This window comes from Zootoca vivipara, chromosome 1, assembly GCF_965207765.1.
Source record: "Zootoca vivipara chromosome 1, rZooViv2.hap1.1, whole genome shotgun sequence".
NCBI classification, from domain to species: domain Eukaryota; kingdom Metazoa; phylum Chordata; class Lepidosauria; order Squamata; family Lacertidae; genus Zootoca; species Zootoca vivipara.
In genome coordinates, this window is record NC_142582.1 from 32,149,460 (window position 1) to 32,168,436 (window position 18,977).

Consider the following 18,977-nt stretch of genomic DNA (forward strand, 5'->3'; position numbering starts at 1 on the left):
TGATTTAATAGCTAGTTAAAAGCTAGTTTGTTTAGGGATGAAAGCAAATACAGCAAACCTAGGAGGGGAATCACCAGATTCTAAAATAGTTTCAGTTTATGTGGGGGCAAATAAACTCATTGAGAGCCAATGTGGTGTAGTGGTTAAGAGTGGTAGACTCGTAATCTGGTGAACCGGGTTCGTGTCTCCGCTCCTCCACATGCAGCTGCTGGGTGACCTTGGGCTAGTCACACTTCTTTGAAGTCTCTCAGCCCCACTCACCTGACAGAGTGTTTGTTGTGGGGGAGGAAGGAAAAGGAGAATGTTAGCTGCTTTGAGACTCCTTCGGGTAGTGATAAAGCAGGATATCAAATCCAAACACTTCTTCTTCTTCTCATCGTACATTCCAGACAGTTTCCTGTTCCTTGATCCGTCAAGCTGGGATGCCATGCAATTAAAGCAACTGAATTCTGGACCAAGAAAAAATATATGGCCATTCAGGTGCCAGATATTATTGGATTACCTAGAAAAAGAGTTGAAAGTAGGGAAGGAGCAGGAGCCTTCAAGACTATCTAATAGCTACTAAACTAGCCATGTGCTAGCTTGCCAGTTTCTTGTTGAAATGCAGGTAATGTTGTGCAACAGAAAGCAAGCTCAGTTTTTCGTTGTTTGGGTAAAACGTGGTCTCATTCGGTACAATACTCACACTACAAATTCAGCCTCAGCATGAGGATTTTGGCTGTCTGTGTATGTCTCGAACCAGCATTAGTTGGAGAGCACTTTGGAACTTTGTTATCTGAGCTTTTGCCTCTGCTTTACAGAACACGAGTCTCCTGGTACTCAGGGACTCCCCTTTCCCTTGTTCCATCTGCTTTGCACGACTGGTCACTTTCTCATTCCTGCCCCTGTTTTACAGAACTGTGTTTCTCTTCCTAGTCAAAGCCTGTAGCGTTTGCTGTTAAGACTAATGTGAGCTACTGTGGAGCACTGGATGAAGATGTTCCTGTACCAAGCACTGCCATCTCTTTTGATGCTAAGGATTTTCTACACATTAAAGAGGTATCTACAAAATGTAATTACTCTTCTTACCTGCCAATAGCTTGAGCCTGAACAGTTAGCTTTGAGCCATGCAAGATACAAAACTGATGCTGAAAAGCAGCCAGCATCGCACAGAGCATATGGTTGATTAGAGAGTGTGACACCCAGGATAATTCACCCTGATCAAAATTTTAAACAGCACCAAGGGTGCCTGTGGGGAGAACTTGAATTCTAGACCAGTGAACCAACACCGAGACCCAGGGAGGCTTATGTTCATTCATGTTTGTTTAAAGGCAAAGGTGTGTGTTAGCAAACCTTAAATAGGAGTTAAAGGAATGTACTGTGGGACTTTTTCACTTTGGGGCAGCTGTCGGGCCACAAAGGTTAATGAATGAATTGGGCTTTGGTGTCATGTCCTTCTGGGTGTCTAAGTGATACCAGAAAATTTCCTTCTGAAGTTGTGGGTTGTCTGCTTCTTGCGATCTGCATGCTAGTGAGTTCAAACTGCAAGCTGAATCTCAGCTGCGCTATGCCCCATACACAATACTGCTCAGCCAATGTATTTCACGAACACACAAACATACACACAGACACACACGTATATATATGCTTCCATTTTAATCATCACTCATATAGTGTAGCATTTGCTATAACAGTGCTAGAATATTTGTGTCACAGAAGACCCATCTCTCCTGCTACTGGGGGTCAGCCCAAGACTTTCTTTAATAGGAATTCTGACTCCATCTCTTCCTACAGCTTCCCAGTGATTTCCCAACTTTTATTATATATACTTGTTTTCCAAGGTACAAATCCAAGGTATATCACTTATATCTGGGGCAGCTAACCTGTGCCCCTCCAGTTGTTTGACACCAACAACTCCCATCAGCCCCAAGCAACATCAGCAGTGGGAAGAGAGGATGAAAGTTGTAGTCCAACAATGTATGGAGGGGCATAAGTTCCCCATTCCTAGACTTAAAGCATGATCCTACCGGTATGTGTGTTTAATGTGGAATTTCCTACAGCAAATCTCTGCCTTACAACCTATTTTCAACTACCCATTCTTGGAATGAAGGAGGTCGTGTGCGATGCATGCATCATCCAATGAAGGCACCAGGGAGGGCGAAATACTTGGTGGGAGCATAGAGATGGTAAAGTCTACTTTGGCAGGGGCACAAACTTTGTTCCACAAGTTAGATTTCTGAAAGACAGATAATGGTATGTTTCACATCAACATACCCATCTTATGTCCTCTTTGAAATGCGTCTTGTTTTGATGGAGTTAACTTTCACACTTTAGCATGCTTAGTGTTATTTATGGATGATAAGGTTTATCAGTGGCTAGTAGTTGTGATGGTTGTGTCCAATTCTCCCTATGAAATGTGGTATGCTTCTGAATATCACTTGCTGAAGGACATGAGTAGGGAGAGTGCCATTGTGATTTCCATCGTGCTTGCTGGCCCCTGTGAGAATCAAAGACTAGATTAGATAGGCCTTTGGTCTGATCCAGCAATGCTGTTCTTATTTTAGGATTTCAACCTTGTGTGAATTTTCAGTTTACTAGTCCGCTATAATTATCTGGGGAAAGTGCCTTTTCTTATTGGGAATGGGATGTGAGTTGGGGAGAAGTTACCTGTCTGGGACAACTTCCCTGCACAATTATGCACCCATCCCCATGCTGCCTATGACACCATTAAGGACAGCTGTAACTCTTAATTAAATGACTAGTCTCATCTTAAAGATGTTCTGCTCAGTGCCCTACAGTAGAGACTTTATCTGCATGATTGTTTTTAATAGGATATAAGTTCTGTTAGAGCTGAACATGACATTGAGCTGGAAATTATTTTATGCGTTCGAGCAATATTCACCCATATATCTTCCTCAAGGTGGAAAAGAAACCAGGGACAGAATTGGGGAGATAGAAAAATGGTTGAGTGAACAACCCCTTCCCACCTTTTCCATTGATTAAACTCACAGCATCCTGTGGCTACTTCTGGTTTTTTTTTGCTTTTTTAAAAAGAAAGTCTATGGGGAAAATATGCACTCAACTGTGTTTCATGTCTAGCTTCGGCCTCTGGCAAGGTCACTTTGGCAACAAGCTTGAAATGTCAGCAAGAATGGATGGCTCTCTGTATTCAAGATGTCTCATCTGTCACCCGTTGGACCATACATTATGCACTTTCAAAACAGATTAAGTGACAACAATTATTGGCAATGCATAAACATTCCAGGCTCAGCAACCAACAGGAGGGAAATGTACTTCTTACCCCTACGCTGAAGATTCAGATATGCCTTGAAGAACATATGGAAGGTGCTTCGTAATGGGAGTAACCTTGCTAAGCACAAAGCATTTTTGTAGCTCAACTTTGGGCATGGGATAAGCATTTTTACAGGCTTACTAGTAATCTAGTAGCCCACTTCCCAGATGTCATGAAACACCCTCATAAACACCCACCCTATCAACTGATGAATGTGTGTATTGTACTGCTAACTGCAGCTCTGATCCAATCCCAGGACTTGCCTATGTACTGAGCCTTGCAAATGTCTCTTAGGTCGCTGTCCTTCCTCCTTGCTGACATTTCCTTTCACCCTTCCTTTGCTACCTGTATCACTGCTTTAATTTGCACGGTCTTTTCCAATATTACACACACACACACACACACACACACACACACACACTTTCATTGTGTGAGTATAAGTAGCAAGCAACATATGCTTTCCAAACCCGTCCCAATGCAGCTTTATTATTTGCATTCTGCATTGCTCATCGTGAATTCATTTTTTCCCCTATTGCAAGAAAGTGGGGGAGGGGGAGAGAGAACAATAGTGTCAGGTGGACACGTGGGCAGGTTGCAGGGGTAGAGGTGGCTAGGCCTGGATCAGGAATCAAAATGCTAGGGCAGACACATAATTTGATCCCTCTTGGGTTTATAAGCTTACATATTTTGAGCATGCACATTGTGCACCCTTGAAACATAGCTCAGGTGCATATCTTGACATTTGCATGCAGCACAGTTAAAAGGATGAATGCAGAGGCAAAGTGTCAGGGCCAGTCCTACCATTAGGTAGAGTGAGGCAGCCTCCTCAGGTGGCCGGTGCTAAGGGGTAGAGAGTAGCAGGGAAGGGTTGGCAGACAGAGCTGTATGTGCCATGCAGCTTGCCCTAAGGCAGCTTCCTGCCCTGAGGTGTAACAGAAGCTGCTTATAGTAACATTGAAGTAAGATTCAGCTTCCAGTCCGGTTGGCTTTTACACATGGATCGGGAAGAGGTGCCATCTTGCCCTTTGCCTTCGACAGCAAACTGGAAGTTATGCATGGAAAATGGGTAACAAAGAAAAGCAGATGTATGCTTATGCTTCGTACAGGAGTGCCTTCACACATTAAGTGATTCCCCCACCCCCCGTGGCAGGATGAGCTCTGCTGTTCTGTCCCTGCCCCAAACAATACACAAACATCTGGATCCAACAGTCTCCCCATTAATGCTTCAGGTGAGCTGCCCACTTTGGTTTTCAAGGAGTTTGTGTGTTTGTTCAAATGCCTGTTGGGTGCTATTTACTGTACTTAAAAAAAAACCTGTTCTCAAAAAGCAGGAAGCTTTATTATTTATACAAGGGCGAGGTTTAATCTCTTGTGAAAATCAGAAGGTTTCACCTAAGTTTAATCTTGGGGGGGGGGAAATATGATCCACGTACCAAAATGCTGTGAGTTTGATTCCACAACAGGTTCACTGCTAAAATTAACAGATATGTGTACACTTCCTTATTTGCATTCGGTCAATCTGTGTTAAAATTCATGGAGGATAAGACTATCAATGTTAACGGGTCATGATGGCTATGTTCTGTCTCCACTGTCGGAGGCAGTATGCTTCTGAATACCAGGTGCTGGGAATTACAAGTGGGGCACTCAGGTCTCCCTTGTCTGTGGTTGGCCATTGAGAGACCAGGATGCTGGTCCAGCAAGGCTCTTCTTACGGTCCTAAGAGTTTATTCAAGGGATCAGGAAGGGTGAATAGTAACATCCTGATGGAGCTACTGTCATAATAGGATGGTACCTCCTCCAGATGGATGTGAATAATTTCTGTCTGTCTGTTTTCCTCACGTCAAAATCTCACTGCATAGGGAAAGCTAACATGTCCGTGAATCTTTGGATTAGGGTTGTAGGACTGGCAGCGAAGAAGAGAAGAAATAGAGGCACCCTATCACATTTCAAGCAGTTCTCCCTATCTGTCTTTTTAGAAAGTGCCCACATTTTGCTACCTGTTCTCTTCTTAATACATATCATGCTTGTTGGGTAGTCCATTTACAACAGAGACAGGGAATCTGTGGCCTCCATATGTTATTGGACTCTACCTCCCATCAGTCCCAGTCAGCATGGGCAGTGGTCAGCAGGGATGGTGGGGCATCTGGACAGCCACAGATGCCCCATTCCTGACTATAGTAGCTACTGTAAGGAGTACACAAGGTGCTTTTGCGGAACGGTGAGTGGATGCTGGTAGTGGAAGAAACTCGCAAAATAAGCTGTGTTCACAATTAAATGGGAGGATTCAAACCAAGTGCTCGTTTGTTACAGAAATATAACAATGACTGGTGGATAGGAAGATTAGTTAAAGAAGGCTGCGAGATTGGCTTCATTCCAAGTCCACTTAGGCTAGAAAACATCAGGATCCAGCAGGAGCAGAAGAGAGGGCGTTTCCATGGAGGGTAAGATAAAAACACTTCTTTTACTCATAGACAAACCTGAGTGCAGCATTTGTGTTATTAGCTGGTTTCGCCTTTTCAGTAAGTTACTCAGGGTGGCCTTTGTTTACTCACACATGAAGGTGAGGAGTGGACATTTTGCGGTTTGGAAAGTGGCAGGAAAATTCACTGAAAATGGGGGGGGGGGCAAGAGTTTAAATGCCAAGCAAATCATCATGAGGGCTTATTATGAGGGAGCCAGTGCGGCGTAGTGGTTAATAGCGGTAGTCTCGTAATCTGGTGAACCGGGTTCGCATCTCCGCTCCTCCACATGCAGCTGCTGGGTGACCTTGGGCTAGTCACACTTCTTTGATGTCTCTCAGCCTCACTCACCTCACAGAGTGTTTGTTGTGGGGGAGGAAGGGAAAGGAGAATGTTACCGGCTTTGAGACTCCTTTGGGTAGTGATAAAGCGGGATTTCAAATCCAAACTCTTCTTCTCTTCTTATTATCATATAATCACCCTGCAAACAAATCAGAAGGAATGCTCATGAAAGACCAGATGTAGCCTAACCTCTGCATAACCTTTGTGTAGGCAAATCATGATGAATTCATAAAGAGAATTTCAGAGCAGTGAGGGAAATTCTCAAAGTCAGTGCAATTATTTTGCCACGCAATTGGGGCCTAAGAAAATTGGCTGATTTGGTAGTCTTTGTAGAGAATTGTGTGCGACTGAATAATCAGAAAAATATCAAAAGATGATTGTCCACAAATGTAACTTACTGACCAGAGAGTATGGAAACGATGAGATTAAAGGGGGCATAATTGCATTTCTCTGCCTTGTAGTTATTATAATAATAATAATAATAATAATAATAATAATAATAATAATAATAATTTATTATTTATACCCCGCCCATCTGGCCGGGTTCCCCCAGCCACTCTGGGGGAGTTATTTTATTATAGTTTGTATGTGGAATCTTCTTTTTATCAACTTCTTCACCTATCCTCATGTGTATTTATTCAGTGTCTTTTTTTCCCTTATGGGAGAAAGAATGGACAGAGAAGTCTGTGTGTTCCTTAATAAAATCTAAACCCTGTTGAATATCATCCTCTGGTTGCTCAAAGTATTAAATGGAGATTCTTCACAACGTAGGAAATCAAGTGGGAATTCTTCTTCAAGTCTTGGAGAAATGGTGTCTGGTACTTTTCGAGCTACACCCACTTCCACTGGTGAGTGTTAATATCTGTTAAAAGGAAGTCAGTTAAATTTTAAAGGTAACTTTGATTGTGGAGGCAGGACACCATCTATTGAGTAATCCTAGTTCAAACCTGCACTCATGCTAATAGGGTTACTGTGGGTGATGGAAGAAAGCAGCTGCATATATTGAATTAATTGCAGCTTTGACGGATTTTTGAGCCGAGCTTACGGTTTATAAGGAGTAAATATAATTTTAACTTGAGAAATATGTATATCAAAATGGATATGTAAAGAAAAAAACCCAGTTACTGCAGCTGTTTTGCTTTCTGCATAGGATACATCTTATAGCTGTTTTTGATCTGTTGCTGCTCTTGAATAACGGCTGTGGAAATAAACCTTGGTTGTAAAAATGGTCCTTGTTGGTTTGTGACCAATGAAAATGTTTTTTACTGACTTCTATGCATGCCCTAGATAAGTAGGCTTGCAGCTGAATTTTGCTTTATACTATATGGAATGTGCTGGTGCCCTTAAGACCTCCCAGCAGCAATGTGGTGACTGCTTGTATCTGAGTAGATCCTCACATGGCTGGGGGCTGCATCTAAATGGCTCTGCTTTGTGGGTTCAGCCAACTGCATGAGTCTTTGATACTGACATGCTGGGGGGGGGGAGGCCCAAGTGATTGTGCGTGCGTGCGTGCACACACACACACACACACACACACACATACACCACAGCCCAGGCTTGGGTCATTTAGATGCCCGCCTCACTGGAAGTCACTGCAAGTGACTAAGAGGAGGTTTAAATAGTACTACTACCTAAGGCAAAGCAAACCCTTTAGTTCTAGATGAATTATGGGATCCTGGGGTGAACATGAATGGAACAAGCAACTGAAATGCACTCATAAAACTAAACAATACTGCTCCTTCAGAAGGAAGTCAAGAGATGTACAATTTCATTACTGTTAGCTCTTCTGTTTCGGCTACCCTCAGATGGAATTGCTGTGCAATGCATAGTTTGCATGCTGCGTGACTTTTTACATGGTTAAGCGAAGTAATATTTATTTTTTTATTTATTGATCTTTCAGCAAAACAGAAACAGAAAGTGGTAAGTATACAAACTCCCACCTTGTACGATGTACAAATAGCGTACAATATCCATTCAAGACAATACATTTATTGGACATGCCGTTCTTGTTTTAGACGGAACACATCCCACCCTACGATGTAGTACCATCCATGAGGCCTGTTGTGCTAGTTGGCCCCTCGCTAAAAGGCTATGAGGTAAACATTCCCGTTAGTTACTATTAAACTCTTTGCTTGGTCCGCCCTTCACAACCCTCTTTGCTGTTCCCCCTTCCCCCGAACCATTCAAGTACTGGGTGGGTGCTGCTGCTGCTGCTGCTGCTTTTGAATGAGAACCAGGCTCAGTTCCCTATAAGCAATTAACCACCTGCACATGGTTAATTACCCAAAATGCACTGCTCTGGCCTATGGATTTCCATCTATATTCCTGGTAGGACCATACTGTAGATCTATAAAATCTAAAGTGGGACGACTGCTCACATCTGGATTGCCAGAAGTGGATCACCAGTTCCCACAGCTTTATTCCCTGATCTGATCACTCTGCCTGCTCTTTTGGGGAGAAATGCCACCTTTTACTTTGGACAGAATAAAATATGCAAAGTGAAACACTTGCTTTAAGCTGATGAGTAATACAACTTAGAGAACATGGTTTTTAAAAATTAAAATACGGTAATAAAATCATTGTTCTTATCTTGATCTCCCTCCCAGGGCAGTTTAAAACCTGTTCAGATTGAATCTTGCACTGTGGGGTTAAAGAGTAGAAACCCTCTCATTTCTGTATACAGTGGTGCCTCGCTAGACAAATTTAATTCATTCCACGGGTCTTTTCTTATAACGAAAAATTCGTCTAGTGAATACCATAGGAATACATTGGATTTTTTTGCCCATAGGAACGCATTAATTGAAGTTAAATGCATTCCTATGGGAAACCGCAATTCGCTAGACAAATTTTTCATAAAACGAATTTGTCTAGCGAGGCAACCTCCGCTCGAAAAATCCTTTCGTTAAGCGGAAATTTCGTTAAGCAGGGCATTCGTTAAGCGAGGCACCACTGTATTGCCAACATAGTTTGGGAAGTGTTGTGAATATTCTTTTTATTTATGAGGGAAGCAGAGCTCTTGCTTTGGGGTACGGTATCTCATTTGCAAATGTTGGGAACAGTCAATGTATTCATTCTGTATAGTTAAAAAGTGGATTTGTCAGTCAAAGGAAATCTGACCATTTAGGGTATCCCACAGTTGAAATGTTCACGACAATGTAATGGGCATTGGCTGTTCACAAATGTCTTTACTTTCCAACTCTTTTCTTATCTCGGGCTTCTTTATCTCTGTTCTCAATTCTTCCTCAATATTCCTCATCCCTGAAAGGTGACAGACATGATGCAGAAAGCCCTGTTTGACTTCCTGAAGCACAGGTTTGATGGGAGGTGAGGAATAAATTCTCTTTCATGTTTCCTGCCCTGTATGAATGATTCCATCTGGAACTTCCATCTTGATTGCTTCCATTGGATGTGTCAACATAGTCCCCTAGTTCTTGCTTATATTCTTTCACTTAACCTTGGAACGCAGCCTTCTTAATTATTTGCATTAATTATGTTGCATAACTGCATAGATCTAACAAGAGAATCAAATCTTGAACCTGGATGCATTAATGCTAAAAGTTGAAATAGATGGAATGTACTTGTCTTTCTTCTCGAGAAAAATGCAGTGCCCCACTTAGAGAAGTCATTGTTGCCGTGCAATGCATAATCAAGGATCTAAAAAGTGACTTTTTCTACAGCACATTGATTTTCTGTGCATGTTAACGACCCAAATTGACCAAACCTCTGCAGAACTACAATATTTTTTAAAGGGTGGTATAAAAAATTCAATTTGATTTTTTTAAAAAAAGATTTTTAGTATTTAAAAATCAATGTACAAAAATGCAACATAAAAGGAATATCATTAAAAACAAGGTGCAACATAAAGTCCAGTAAAACAGTATTACACTTGCTGAGAATAATGGTTGACTTCAAAATAGCTGGCATGTCCCAAAGAGCTGCTAATTTGGAGCTGCCAGCTGTTCTCTGCTATTGCTTCATGGCATTTCAATTTGTCCAGGGTAAGGGTTCAAAACAGAGATTACATTACTAAGATTTCTTGTTTGTAGGCAGATGAGGGTAAGAGGGAGACTTTTGCCCCCTCGTAAAGCAATAATGGATGAGTAAGAGCATAAGGGACGCGGGTGGTGCTGTGGTCTAAACCATAGAGCCTAGGGCCTGCCGATCTGAAGGTCGGCGGTTCGAATCCCTGGGAAGGGGTGAGCTCCCATTGCTCGGTCCCAGCTCCTGCCAACCTAGCAGTTCGAAAGCATGTCAAAGTCCAGGTAGATAAATAGGTACCGCTCTGGCGGGAAGGTAAACAGCATTTCCATGTGCTGCTCTGGTTCACCAGAAGCAGCTTAGTCATGCTGGCCACATGACCTGGAAGCTGTACGCCGGCTCCCTCGACCAGTAAAGCGAGATGAGCGCCACAACCCCAGAGTCGTCCGCGACTGGACCCAATGGTCAGGGGTCCCTTTACCTTTAAGAACATAAGAGCCATGCTGGATCAAGCCACACGACTGTCAAGTCCAACCTCCTGTTTTCACAGCGGCCAACCAATTTTTTTTTTAAATTTCAATTTTTGTTGCCTTTTGCATGAATAATGACCCAAAGCAACTTGCAAGGTAATACATACTGTCAGGGGACCTTCCTAGAGGGAACCTCCCCCCATCCTGTTGACCAGCTCTTCACGCAGTGAGAGCAGCAGCAGTGGGTCAGGTGGGGGGAATGAGGAAGTTAGTGCTATGGAGGAGGCAAGGCTCAGCGATGTTGGAGAGCCCTTGCACTGCCGTGACCAACAGGTGGAGGGGAACAGGCAGCCCCTTCCTGCGACCGAGTTAAGGCTCGCCACTAAACGTAAGGTCGGGAGGAGGCGTTTCAGGGTGCCTAAGCTCTTATGCTGGTCATACAACAGGAGATGTCCACTCCCGGATTCTGCGAGTGACTAGGAGGTCATGTTTTCTGCTATCTCTGCACTGTAAATACTATGCACAATAAAACCTTTGAAGATAAGTATGGACTTGGGCGTCCTTACTCAAGATAGCCGCAACAACACCCTTACACATACATTAAAAATTAAGTATAAAAAACCCAAAACAAGGAAAACAAATCCTGTATATAGGCACACAACCCACTCCACTAAAAAGTGAGCAAGAAAGAGGCCTCATATATACCTAGTACCCTAGTATTTGGACTAAGTATTTGGACCTAGTATTTGGACTAAGGTCCAAATAGGTTAAAATAAACTACTTTTTGACATAAAAGTGGTATCCTTTGCAGCTTGTTATGCTTACCTATCAGTGTTGTGCTTCTTGCACAAAATCTACAATATGTAGATGTAGATGAGTGGAACTGGGTGTCTGGTTCCAGATGCCGCTATTTTTGTAAAGGGAGGTTTTTTCATGCCTAATTGCTACATGCTTAATGGCTAGGCTGGACTTTAGCCTATCATTCAAATGGCTGCTCTACAAAATGTGCACTCTTACCAGCCTCATTTCCTGCTTTTTGCTGCTTCAGTCAAGCTTTTACTTTCTCCAAAAGATTCATTTGCTCACTGCTTTTGCTATCTGAATGATTCCTGGTCGACTCCATAGTAATTTCACAATCACACTTCTTGGCAAACAGCAGGAAAGTATTGCCTTCTGGAAGAAAGAAGTGCAGGGAATAGTCACAATCATAGATGTGGATTTTATTTTACTTTACTTTACAACTTTCTTCTCATCGGAGTGACATAATGGTGGTAAAAACATTATTCGTCAAGGCCTTATTAATCTCCAAGGTAATGATGGGTGAGCAGTTCTGAATGGTTTCAACTTGAGCAACTCGGGTGCACACACATTAAAATAAATCATTTTGGAAGATGCACCCATTCTAAAGTTTGGGCCCATTGTAATTCCGTATGACCTTATCAGGATTCAATGGCATTCAGTGGTAATCCAGTCTCAGTATCTCATCTCGGAGCCCCTCTGGTGCTTCTTGGTCTCCTCCTTCCTTTACAGCTATCTGGGAGTAGCAGTGGCAGCTGGAGCTCAAAGTGGGGGTCCTGTTAACCCCTAGACACGTGCTTGCATGGTAACCGTGGTGGGCAGCAAATAACAACAGCTTCCAGGCCAGCATCAAGGTTCTGCTGACCAGCATCTGGAGGTGGCAGGAAACATAGAAACTATATAAAGGCACGGTTTGAAATGCATTCCCCGTGCTTTCTGGTAGTCCTAGATGCTGCTGCATATGTGCACCAGTGTTGAAGTTCTACACCTGAGGTCTAACAGACGTAACACTGTGGCTTCTTGTTGCTACTGCTACCGCCAAACAAGGGAGAGTCGTGTGGTTAGTGCTGAGCATAATGTAGGGCAGGGCAAACATGTGGGAAAGCCTGAGTGATGGCAGAATTTGGGGTCTCAAATGTCTGTGTTGCCCTGTTAATCCATGAGTTCACCATACAGAACCCTCTAGTTAGAAATTCTGGTGGCAACAGTACTCATGGGCGATTTTCTGGTAAACATAGATGTATGCCATTGTCCCTCAGCATTCAATATTTTCTGCATGCGGATGCAGCCAAGATCAGCTGATCATATATCACATGTACAATGATTCCAGTGGAAGTTGGAGAGCATTGTTGGTGTAACTTCCTGAATGCATTCAAAACTGGGGGCAACAGCTATAGATGCAACAGTGTTCATTTGTTTTGTTATATATAATACAAGAGCTAGCGATATTAATTATTGTGTCAGCTATTATTTTAAAAAAACAGACTTTGGAAACTAGAGGCTTTCAAATGGTAATACCATCTTGTTGTTTGTTTCACAAGGCTTGATTGTAAAGTGGCTTACAAAAAGAATTGAACAACATTATCAGCAAAAACAACAACAGACTATCTAAAGCATTCATAAAGTAATTTCTAAGCTGCCATTTTGTTGGATTTATTTCAGCCGAAACTTTCCTGTTATATGTTTAACACACTTAAAAAAACTGATTGTGAAACTCAAAATAACTCTAATTGCAACCTGGCACATGACTACCTATCAGAAATAGAGAAAATTTAAACAGTGTACAGAATAAAGTGCTGAGGGCAGCCAATATTTGCTCAGTAGTGAGAAATAAAACTGCTGCTTGGAGATGACACTGCCCAGAAAAAGAGAGTGTCCTCTGTTTGCTTCAAAAGCACTGAACAGACAAGCATCCAAGCAAACAGAAAACAGTCATTTTCCACTGAAGCTGAGATGCATTTTAATTGATATGTGCTTGGTTTGAAACAATTTTAGAATGGTACATCTTATTCTATATACTAAGAGCAAAGATTATCTGAATGTAGCCTTATGTAGTCAAAAAAAGCACCACCAATGCATGAAGAGGAAATAGCAGCAGGCTCAGAAAATGCCCAAGCTTTGCATAAGTGTGGGGGGGGGGGAAGAGGGAGGGAGGGAGAGAGAGAGAAAGCAATTAAAGTAGGGGTTTGTAAACACAAGAACAGCTTAGGGGTCCTTGAATTCTGATTGATTGCTGAGAGAAAGAAAAATGGAAGACTGGAGGCAGGATGGAGGAATAAAATGGAGAAGCAGCTAGAACCCCAGACACGACCACTCCACCGTGTAACAGTGCAGTTGCTGCTGCACTGTAACTCCCATCAGCCCCAGTCATCTTTGCCAATGGTGAGGGATGATGGGAGTTGCAGTCCAGCAACATCTGGAGGGCCACTGGTTCGCCATGAGATACTGTATGTGAAGGCCTATAAGCGCTAGTGTGTAATAGCAGTAATATGAGGGAAATTAGGATTGTGGGATTTGTGTTAAAGGTTGACTCCTCCCATCCCAGCATAGACTTTGTTGTTCAATCAAGTGAAACCTTACCTGTCTTCTGTCAATAAAATACTTGGTTTGCACAGCATTCCCAGTGATAACCAGGGCTTTTTTAAAAAAGCTAAAACTCACCAGAACTCTCAGGTGGGTGCCATTCCCATTATAAGAGAACAAGGGAGGCGTTGTGGCACCTCATTTTCTAGAAAATAGCACTGGATAAGCCAATCAGAGCAGTGCTGTTGTGGAGCATCAGCTTTGTTGGCAGAAGGCCCCAGGTTCAGTCCCTGGCATCTCCAGGCAGAACTAGAACATGAAATGACCCCGCACCAGTGGTTTTCAACCCTCTTTTGGTTGAGGAACCCCCAGCAACATGTCAAGATGTCCTGTCAGACCCCCAAGGCTGTTCCCCTCTCTTGCACACAATAAGTCATCTAAATCAGTTGTGACATATACCCTGCCTGCTTTGTCACACAATACAATTTTTTGACTATTCAACACTGAAGGCTACGAGATGTGGCAGGAGACTAGATCACACTATGTTGTTACTCGTAGACACTCCCATTGTTGGAGTGACTGGTTATTGGCCAAGACAAGAGGGGCGAAATGAAATGCCTAAGGTGGGAGATTTTCAAATTTCAGTGAACCATTTTGGGATGTTTGTGGGACTCCTCCACTTAAGAAGCACAACACTATGTTCTGTAGTGTGTTTTATGACCCAAATTTGAAATGCACGGGGCTGATTATTATTTTTGTTGTTGTTGTTCACCCTTGGGATTTCATCTTTCCCCTTTCATCTTTCTCCTCCTCTTCCAGGCTGAGGTAATTAATATATTGTGTGTGAGGAGGACACTAGCTAAACTTGTGCTCCCTATCTTCGAATGAAGTTCTGAAAACCCCTAAAAAGTAACGTCAGTGGTTCCACAATCCGCTCTCACGTATATCAGGCTAGTTTTGTTTGTACGCTTTCCTCTGATGCGCTTAGACCAGCAGCCAGCTACCCAACCCACTAGGTCTTAAAACCATGCCAAGATCTGACAGCGCCTTCTGAAACACTTTTTTTCAAAACAAAATTTATCCACATATTTTTACCCTGGCATTCTGTCCCCAAACATATGAAGGAGGAATGATATATTCCATGACAAGCTGGAAAGTTTTTAAACTGAGTTCCTGGGGGAATACCCGAGTCCAACAGTTCTTCCTCTGAATATGTTTCCTAATGCAAAATATTAACACCACATGCACAACATGCGCCCAGCTGTGTGAATATCAAAGCCCTTCATAACATAAGCGTCATACTGTGAATTCTTGCATTTCAGGAAGCTCAGACTTTTTTTCCTCTCTACCTTAGATAAACAATGCTGCTGTTTCTGGTTTATTGCATATCATTTACTTCAATAACAGAGCATTAGGCCTTGGGATATTTCCAAGCCTTTGGGTCAAATATTGGTACTGGTGAGGGCCGTGCTGTCTCCTTTGTGTGTGTATGGGGAGGTACACACACACAACTGGAATATTGATGTGCTCTGTGGCTTCACGAAACAGCTTGAACAGGAAAGCTGGATTAGAAATGTAAACAAGATGTGCTGGTTATCTTCATAAAATGGAGATCCTGCCAACCTTTCCCTGAGCCTGGCACAATTTTGGAATCCTGCCACTTCTCACTTTTTGGAACACAAATCTCTTGTGTAGCTGAAGGACACTGGCTTTGGCTGTAGGTGGAGAATCCATGGTTTTTTAAATTGCTGTTCCGTAAGGGACCCAGGTGGCGCTGTGGTTAAACCACTGAGCCTAAGGCTTGCTGATCAGAAGGTTGGCAGTTCAAATCCCTGTGACGGGGTGAGCTCCCGTTGCTTGGTCCCAGCTCCTGCCAACCTAGCAGTTCGAAAGCACGTCAAAATGCAAGTAGATAAATAGGAACCGCTACAGCGGGAAGGTAAACGGCGTTTCCATGTGCTGCTCTGGTTTGCCAGAAGCGGCTTTGTCATGCTGGCCACATGACCTGGAAGCTGTACGCCGGCTCCCTCGGCCAATAATGCGAGATGAGCGCGCAACCCCAGAGTCGGTCATGACTGGACCTAATGGTCAGGGGTCCCTTTACTTTTTAAGGGGCAATTAACTTGATGGTTGGAATCATTATGAATTGTACAATGTGATGTTTGCCACACCTTTAATCCCAGTAGAAGCATTATAGGAGCCTACACACTTCCCAGGAGTTTTGCCTTGCCCTCCACCTCTTCCGGGTTCCCATCTTGATATGAGCAGGTGTTTTCAGGCTTTCCCCTCTCTTCCAAGTAGCCTCACGTGCAGTTGTTTGTGCACTTTGGCAACAGGTCTGAAGCTTCTGTCTGGCTTGCTGTCTCCTCTGTTTCTGGGGGATATTAGGGGAGGAGGGAATCCGAAAACCTGCCAGAAACTCAAGTCAGCTGGTGTGGGCAGCTATATCCTGGGGTAGTTTTGAACCCATTAGCTCTTCAGGGTCACTGGTAGTGTGACTACTGGAGGGTTGTGCCCTGATGTGGCAACCAAAGTTGGCAAAATTGCTCTGATCCTCCTCTGAGGAGACCCCACTCAGGTTTAAGGTCTAAGCAAAGCTGAATCCAGACTGGTTTTTGCCAACTTTGGTTGACACACCAGCTCTGTCCCCTTACAGGGACGAGGTGATCTGGTCACAGTTGTCCCATGCTTTGGTAGCATCTAGGCAGACTTGATTAAGTTCGAGAACCAAAGTTCCACTGTATAGCAGAATATTCTTGCACACATGCGCGCACACACACACACACACACACACACACACACACACACACACAATGGAATACTGTTGCATACAAATTTTCCAGTTTTTCTCTTTGCACAGCTAAGGTGACATGAGCCCACCCTTCAGAGGTGATCATTGTTATGTAGGCACTTGTCAGATGAAACATTTCTGCAGCTAAATGCGTCATCTCTTTGAATTCTCTCACGGTTGAGGTGTTGGCTCTCGTTGACACCCTCGCACTCCCCTCTCCCGAAGTTCTGAAATAATCTTATATCTCTGCAGCTTGTTGCATGGCTTTGGAAACAGGCATTTATATTAAGTGTGGAACACAGAGCAGGTGTTCTGTCACTGCTGCTGTCAGATGTCTTTCAGTACAGCATATGACTATGGTAACTGGACGTCATTGTTTTCCTATAGGAAACCATGGCAACTGTCAATGGCAAGTCAAGGGTTGCTATGAATAAACCCTTTGTGTTACATATTTTTGTATCATACGTGGAAGATACTGAGGAGCATCATTACCAACAAGTATCAGCTATATCTGTTTGGCACAAAAGAAGAAATGAAAGATCATCCTAAGAGGGTCTGATTTCTCCTTTCTACTCTACAGAGTAGCACTTCTTGCATACTGAGGGCCCTCAAGCTGTGTGGGTGGGATTCAACTTTAGTTTTGCCCATTGAAATTAATGGATCTAACATAGTCATTCTAATTAATGTCAGTGGGTCTTCTTTGAGTAAAACTTAGTTGAATACCACCTCATATTTTTATCTGAATATTCATTTGTTTGAAGAACGGTGAAAGTAAATAATAATCTAATAATTATAATAATAATATCTGCATCTTGGAACATGGCGACAATTCCCTTCTCACGTGTTCCCCTCTGTAGGGGAGAAAATACAAATTTAGTGGCTCAGTCAACACAAGAAGCATAAACTTGATTTGTCAGAAAAAGGTAGGGATGCAGCAGAGATCTGCTACTGTGATACATTTTTCCTTCCTTTTTTTATGAAACAGGTTTAATCCGACACACAGTGACAATGGCAAATGGGATTTTTTAAAGGAGGAAAGGGGTGAGGGAGGAAAATGATCAGAAGATACTAGACGCATCCGTACCAATCATAGGGAAGACTTGTAGTTCCTTAGGGAGGTACACGCTTTTGCATGATGGAGAGGAGGCACCAAGAATTGTTCAACAATGCCAGGTTGGAGGCCGCATCACAAGCCTTTGCCTGAACAGCCATAACACATCACACTCAAAACTGCTGATCTGATTGCATCCTCACAGTTTAAACTGATGGAACGGACTGTTCAAGTCTAGACATTCAAGATGTAGCTTAATCCCAACTATTTTAATAGTAGAATATGCATCCAAGTGACGTATTTAGGGTAAAATAGAAGCATTGTGGAATAGAAATGAATGAACAACAATTTTTTTTGGTGTTCTGTAAATCTTGTTCATCTGTGTCCCAGGTTGTTGTTGTTGTTTTTCTTAAGTCTTGGGGTTTGTTTGTTTGTTTTGTTTTCATGGGCGGGGTATGAATAATAAATTGTTGTTGTTGTTGTTGTTGTGCATGGTCTTCCATACATAAAGATCTACTGTAACAGAAGTCACCTATTAGAATTTTGACTTGTCTGCCTCACCAACACTTTAATTCGTGGATAAGCAGCAGCTGGCATGCCTGGTTTTTCTAGTACATAACGTAAAGTTTACAATGTAAATGGCAATACACCACAATTTTTATTCTGAAACCTTGACCGGAGTTATTTTATACTCTCCTCTGTTTTTCTTTGTAGGATATCAATAACTAGAGTGACAGCTGACATTTCTCTTGCTAAGAGGTCTGTTCTAAATAATCCAAGCAAGAGGGCAATAATTGAGCGGTCAAACACCAGGTCCAGTTTAGGTAAGACCTTAGTAGAAGTGACACTTGTGAGAGGTTTTTGTTTGTTTGTTTTTACAGGTGTCCAGTTGTCCTACTTACTTTCTTGCCCTTCTGAGGGAGAATGCACAAATCTTGCTTGCCTCTGCCACAGGCTGGCTACTATTTTTTAAAAAGGGTTTTCTAAAGCTCTGTATAGGGGATTAAGACCATATTGTCACCTCTCAAGTACTAGCAAGCAAAGCTTCGTGTTTACTATGTAAGTGTATGCTTAGCATCAGCTTGAGAAGTTGCAAGAAAAAGTGAAATGTTATGGTGGGTTTGTTCACAACAGTGTAAAATGTATGAACTTTTATATTGTAAACCGCCTTGTGATCTTTGGATGAAGGGTGGTATAGAAATAAATAATGAATAACATAAATAATAATAAGATATATGGCAATTTTATGAAGAATGTGTCAAAAGCATTCCTAACTTCAAGCACAGGGGCACTA

At 42.6% G+C, this 18,977-nt stretch overlaps 1 protein-coding gene across 3 annotated transcripts in view; it reads left to right on the forward strand.

Annotated features, from left to right (window-relative positions):
- The window catches only part of CACNB4 (calcium voltage-gated channel auxiliary subunit beta 4), a 137,884-nt gene that overhangs the window by 109,078 nt on the left and 9,829 nt on the right, over nt 1-18,977 (forward strand). For all 3 annotated transcript variants that reach the window (XR_009558281.2, XM_060279883.2, XM_035131616.3), the window contains 7 exons: nt 916-1,038; nt 5,582-5,712; nt 6,844-6,920; nt 7,973-7,992; nt 8,088-8,168; nt 9,338-9,396; nt 18,398-18,507. Coding sequence is in view for 2 of the 3 variants with exons in the window: in XM_060279883.2 (XP_060135866.1) it covers nt 916-1,038; nt 5,582-5,712; nt 6,844-6,920; nt 7,973-7,992; nt 8,088-8,168; nt 9,338-9,396; nt 18,398-18,507 (601 nt within the window). In the remaining variant the exon portion in view is untranslated. The remainder of the gene's footprint in view (nt 1-915; nt 1,039-5,581; nt 5,713-6,843; nt 6,921-7,972; nt 7,993-8,087; nt 8,169-9,337; nt 9,397-18,397; nt 18,508-18,977) is intronic.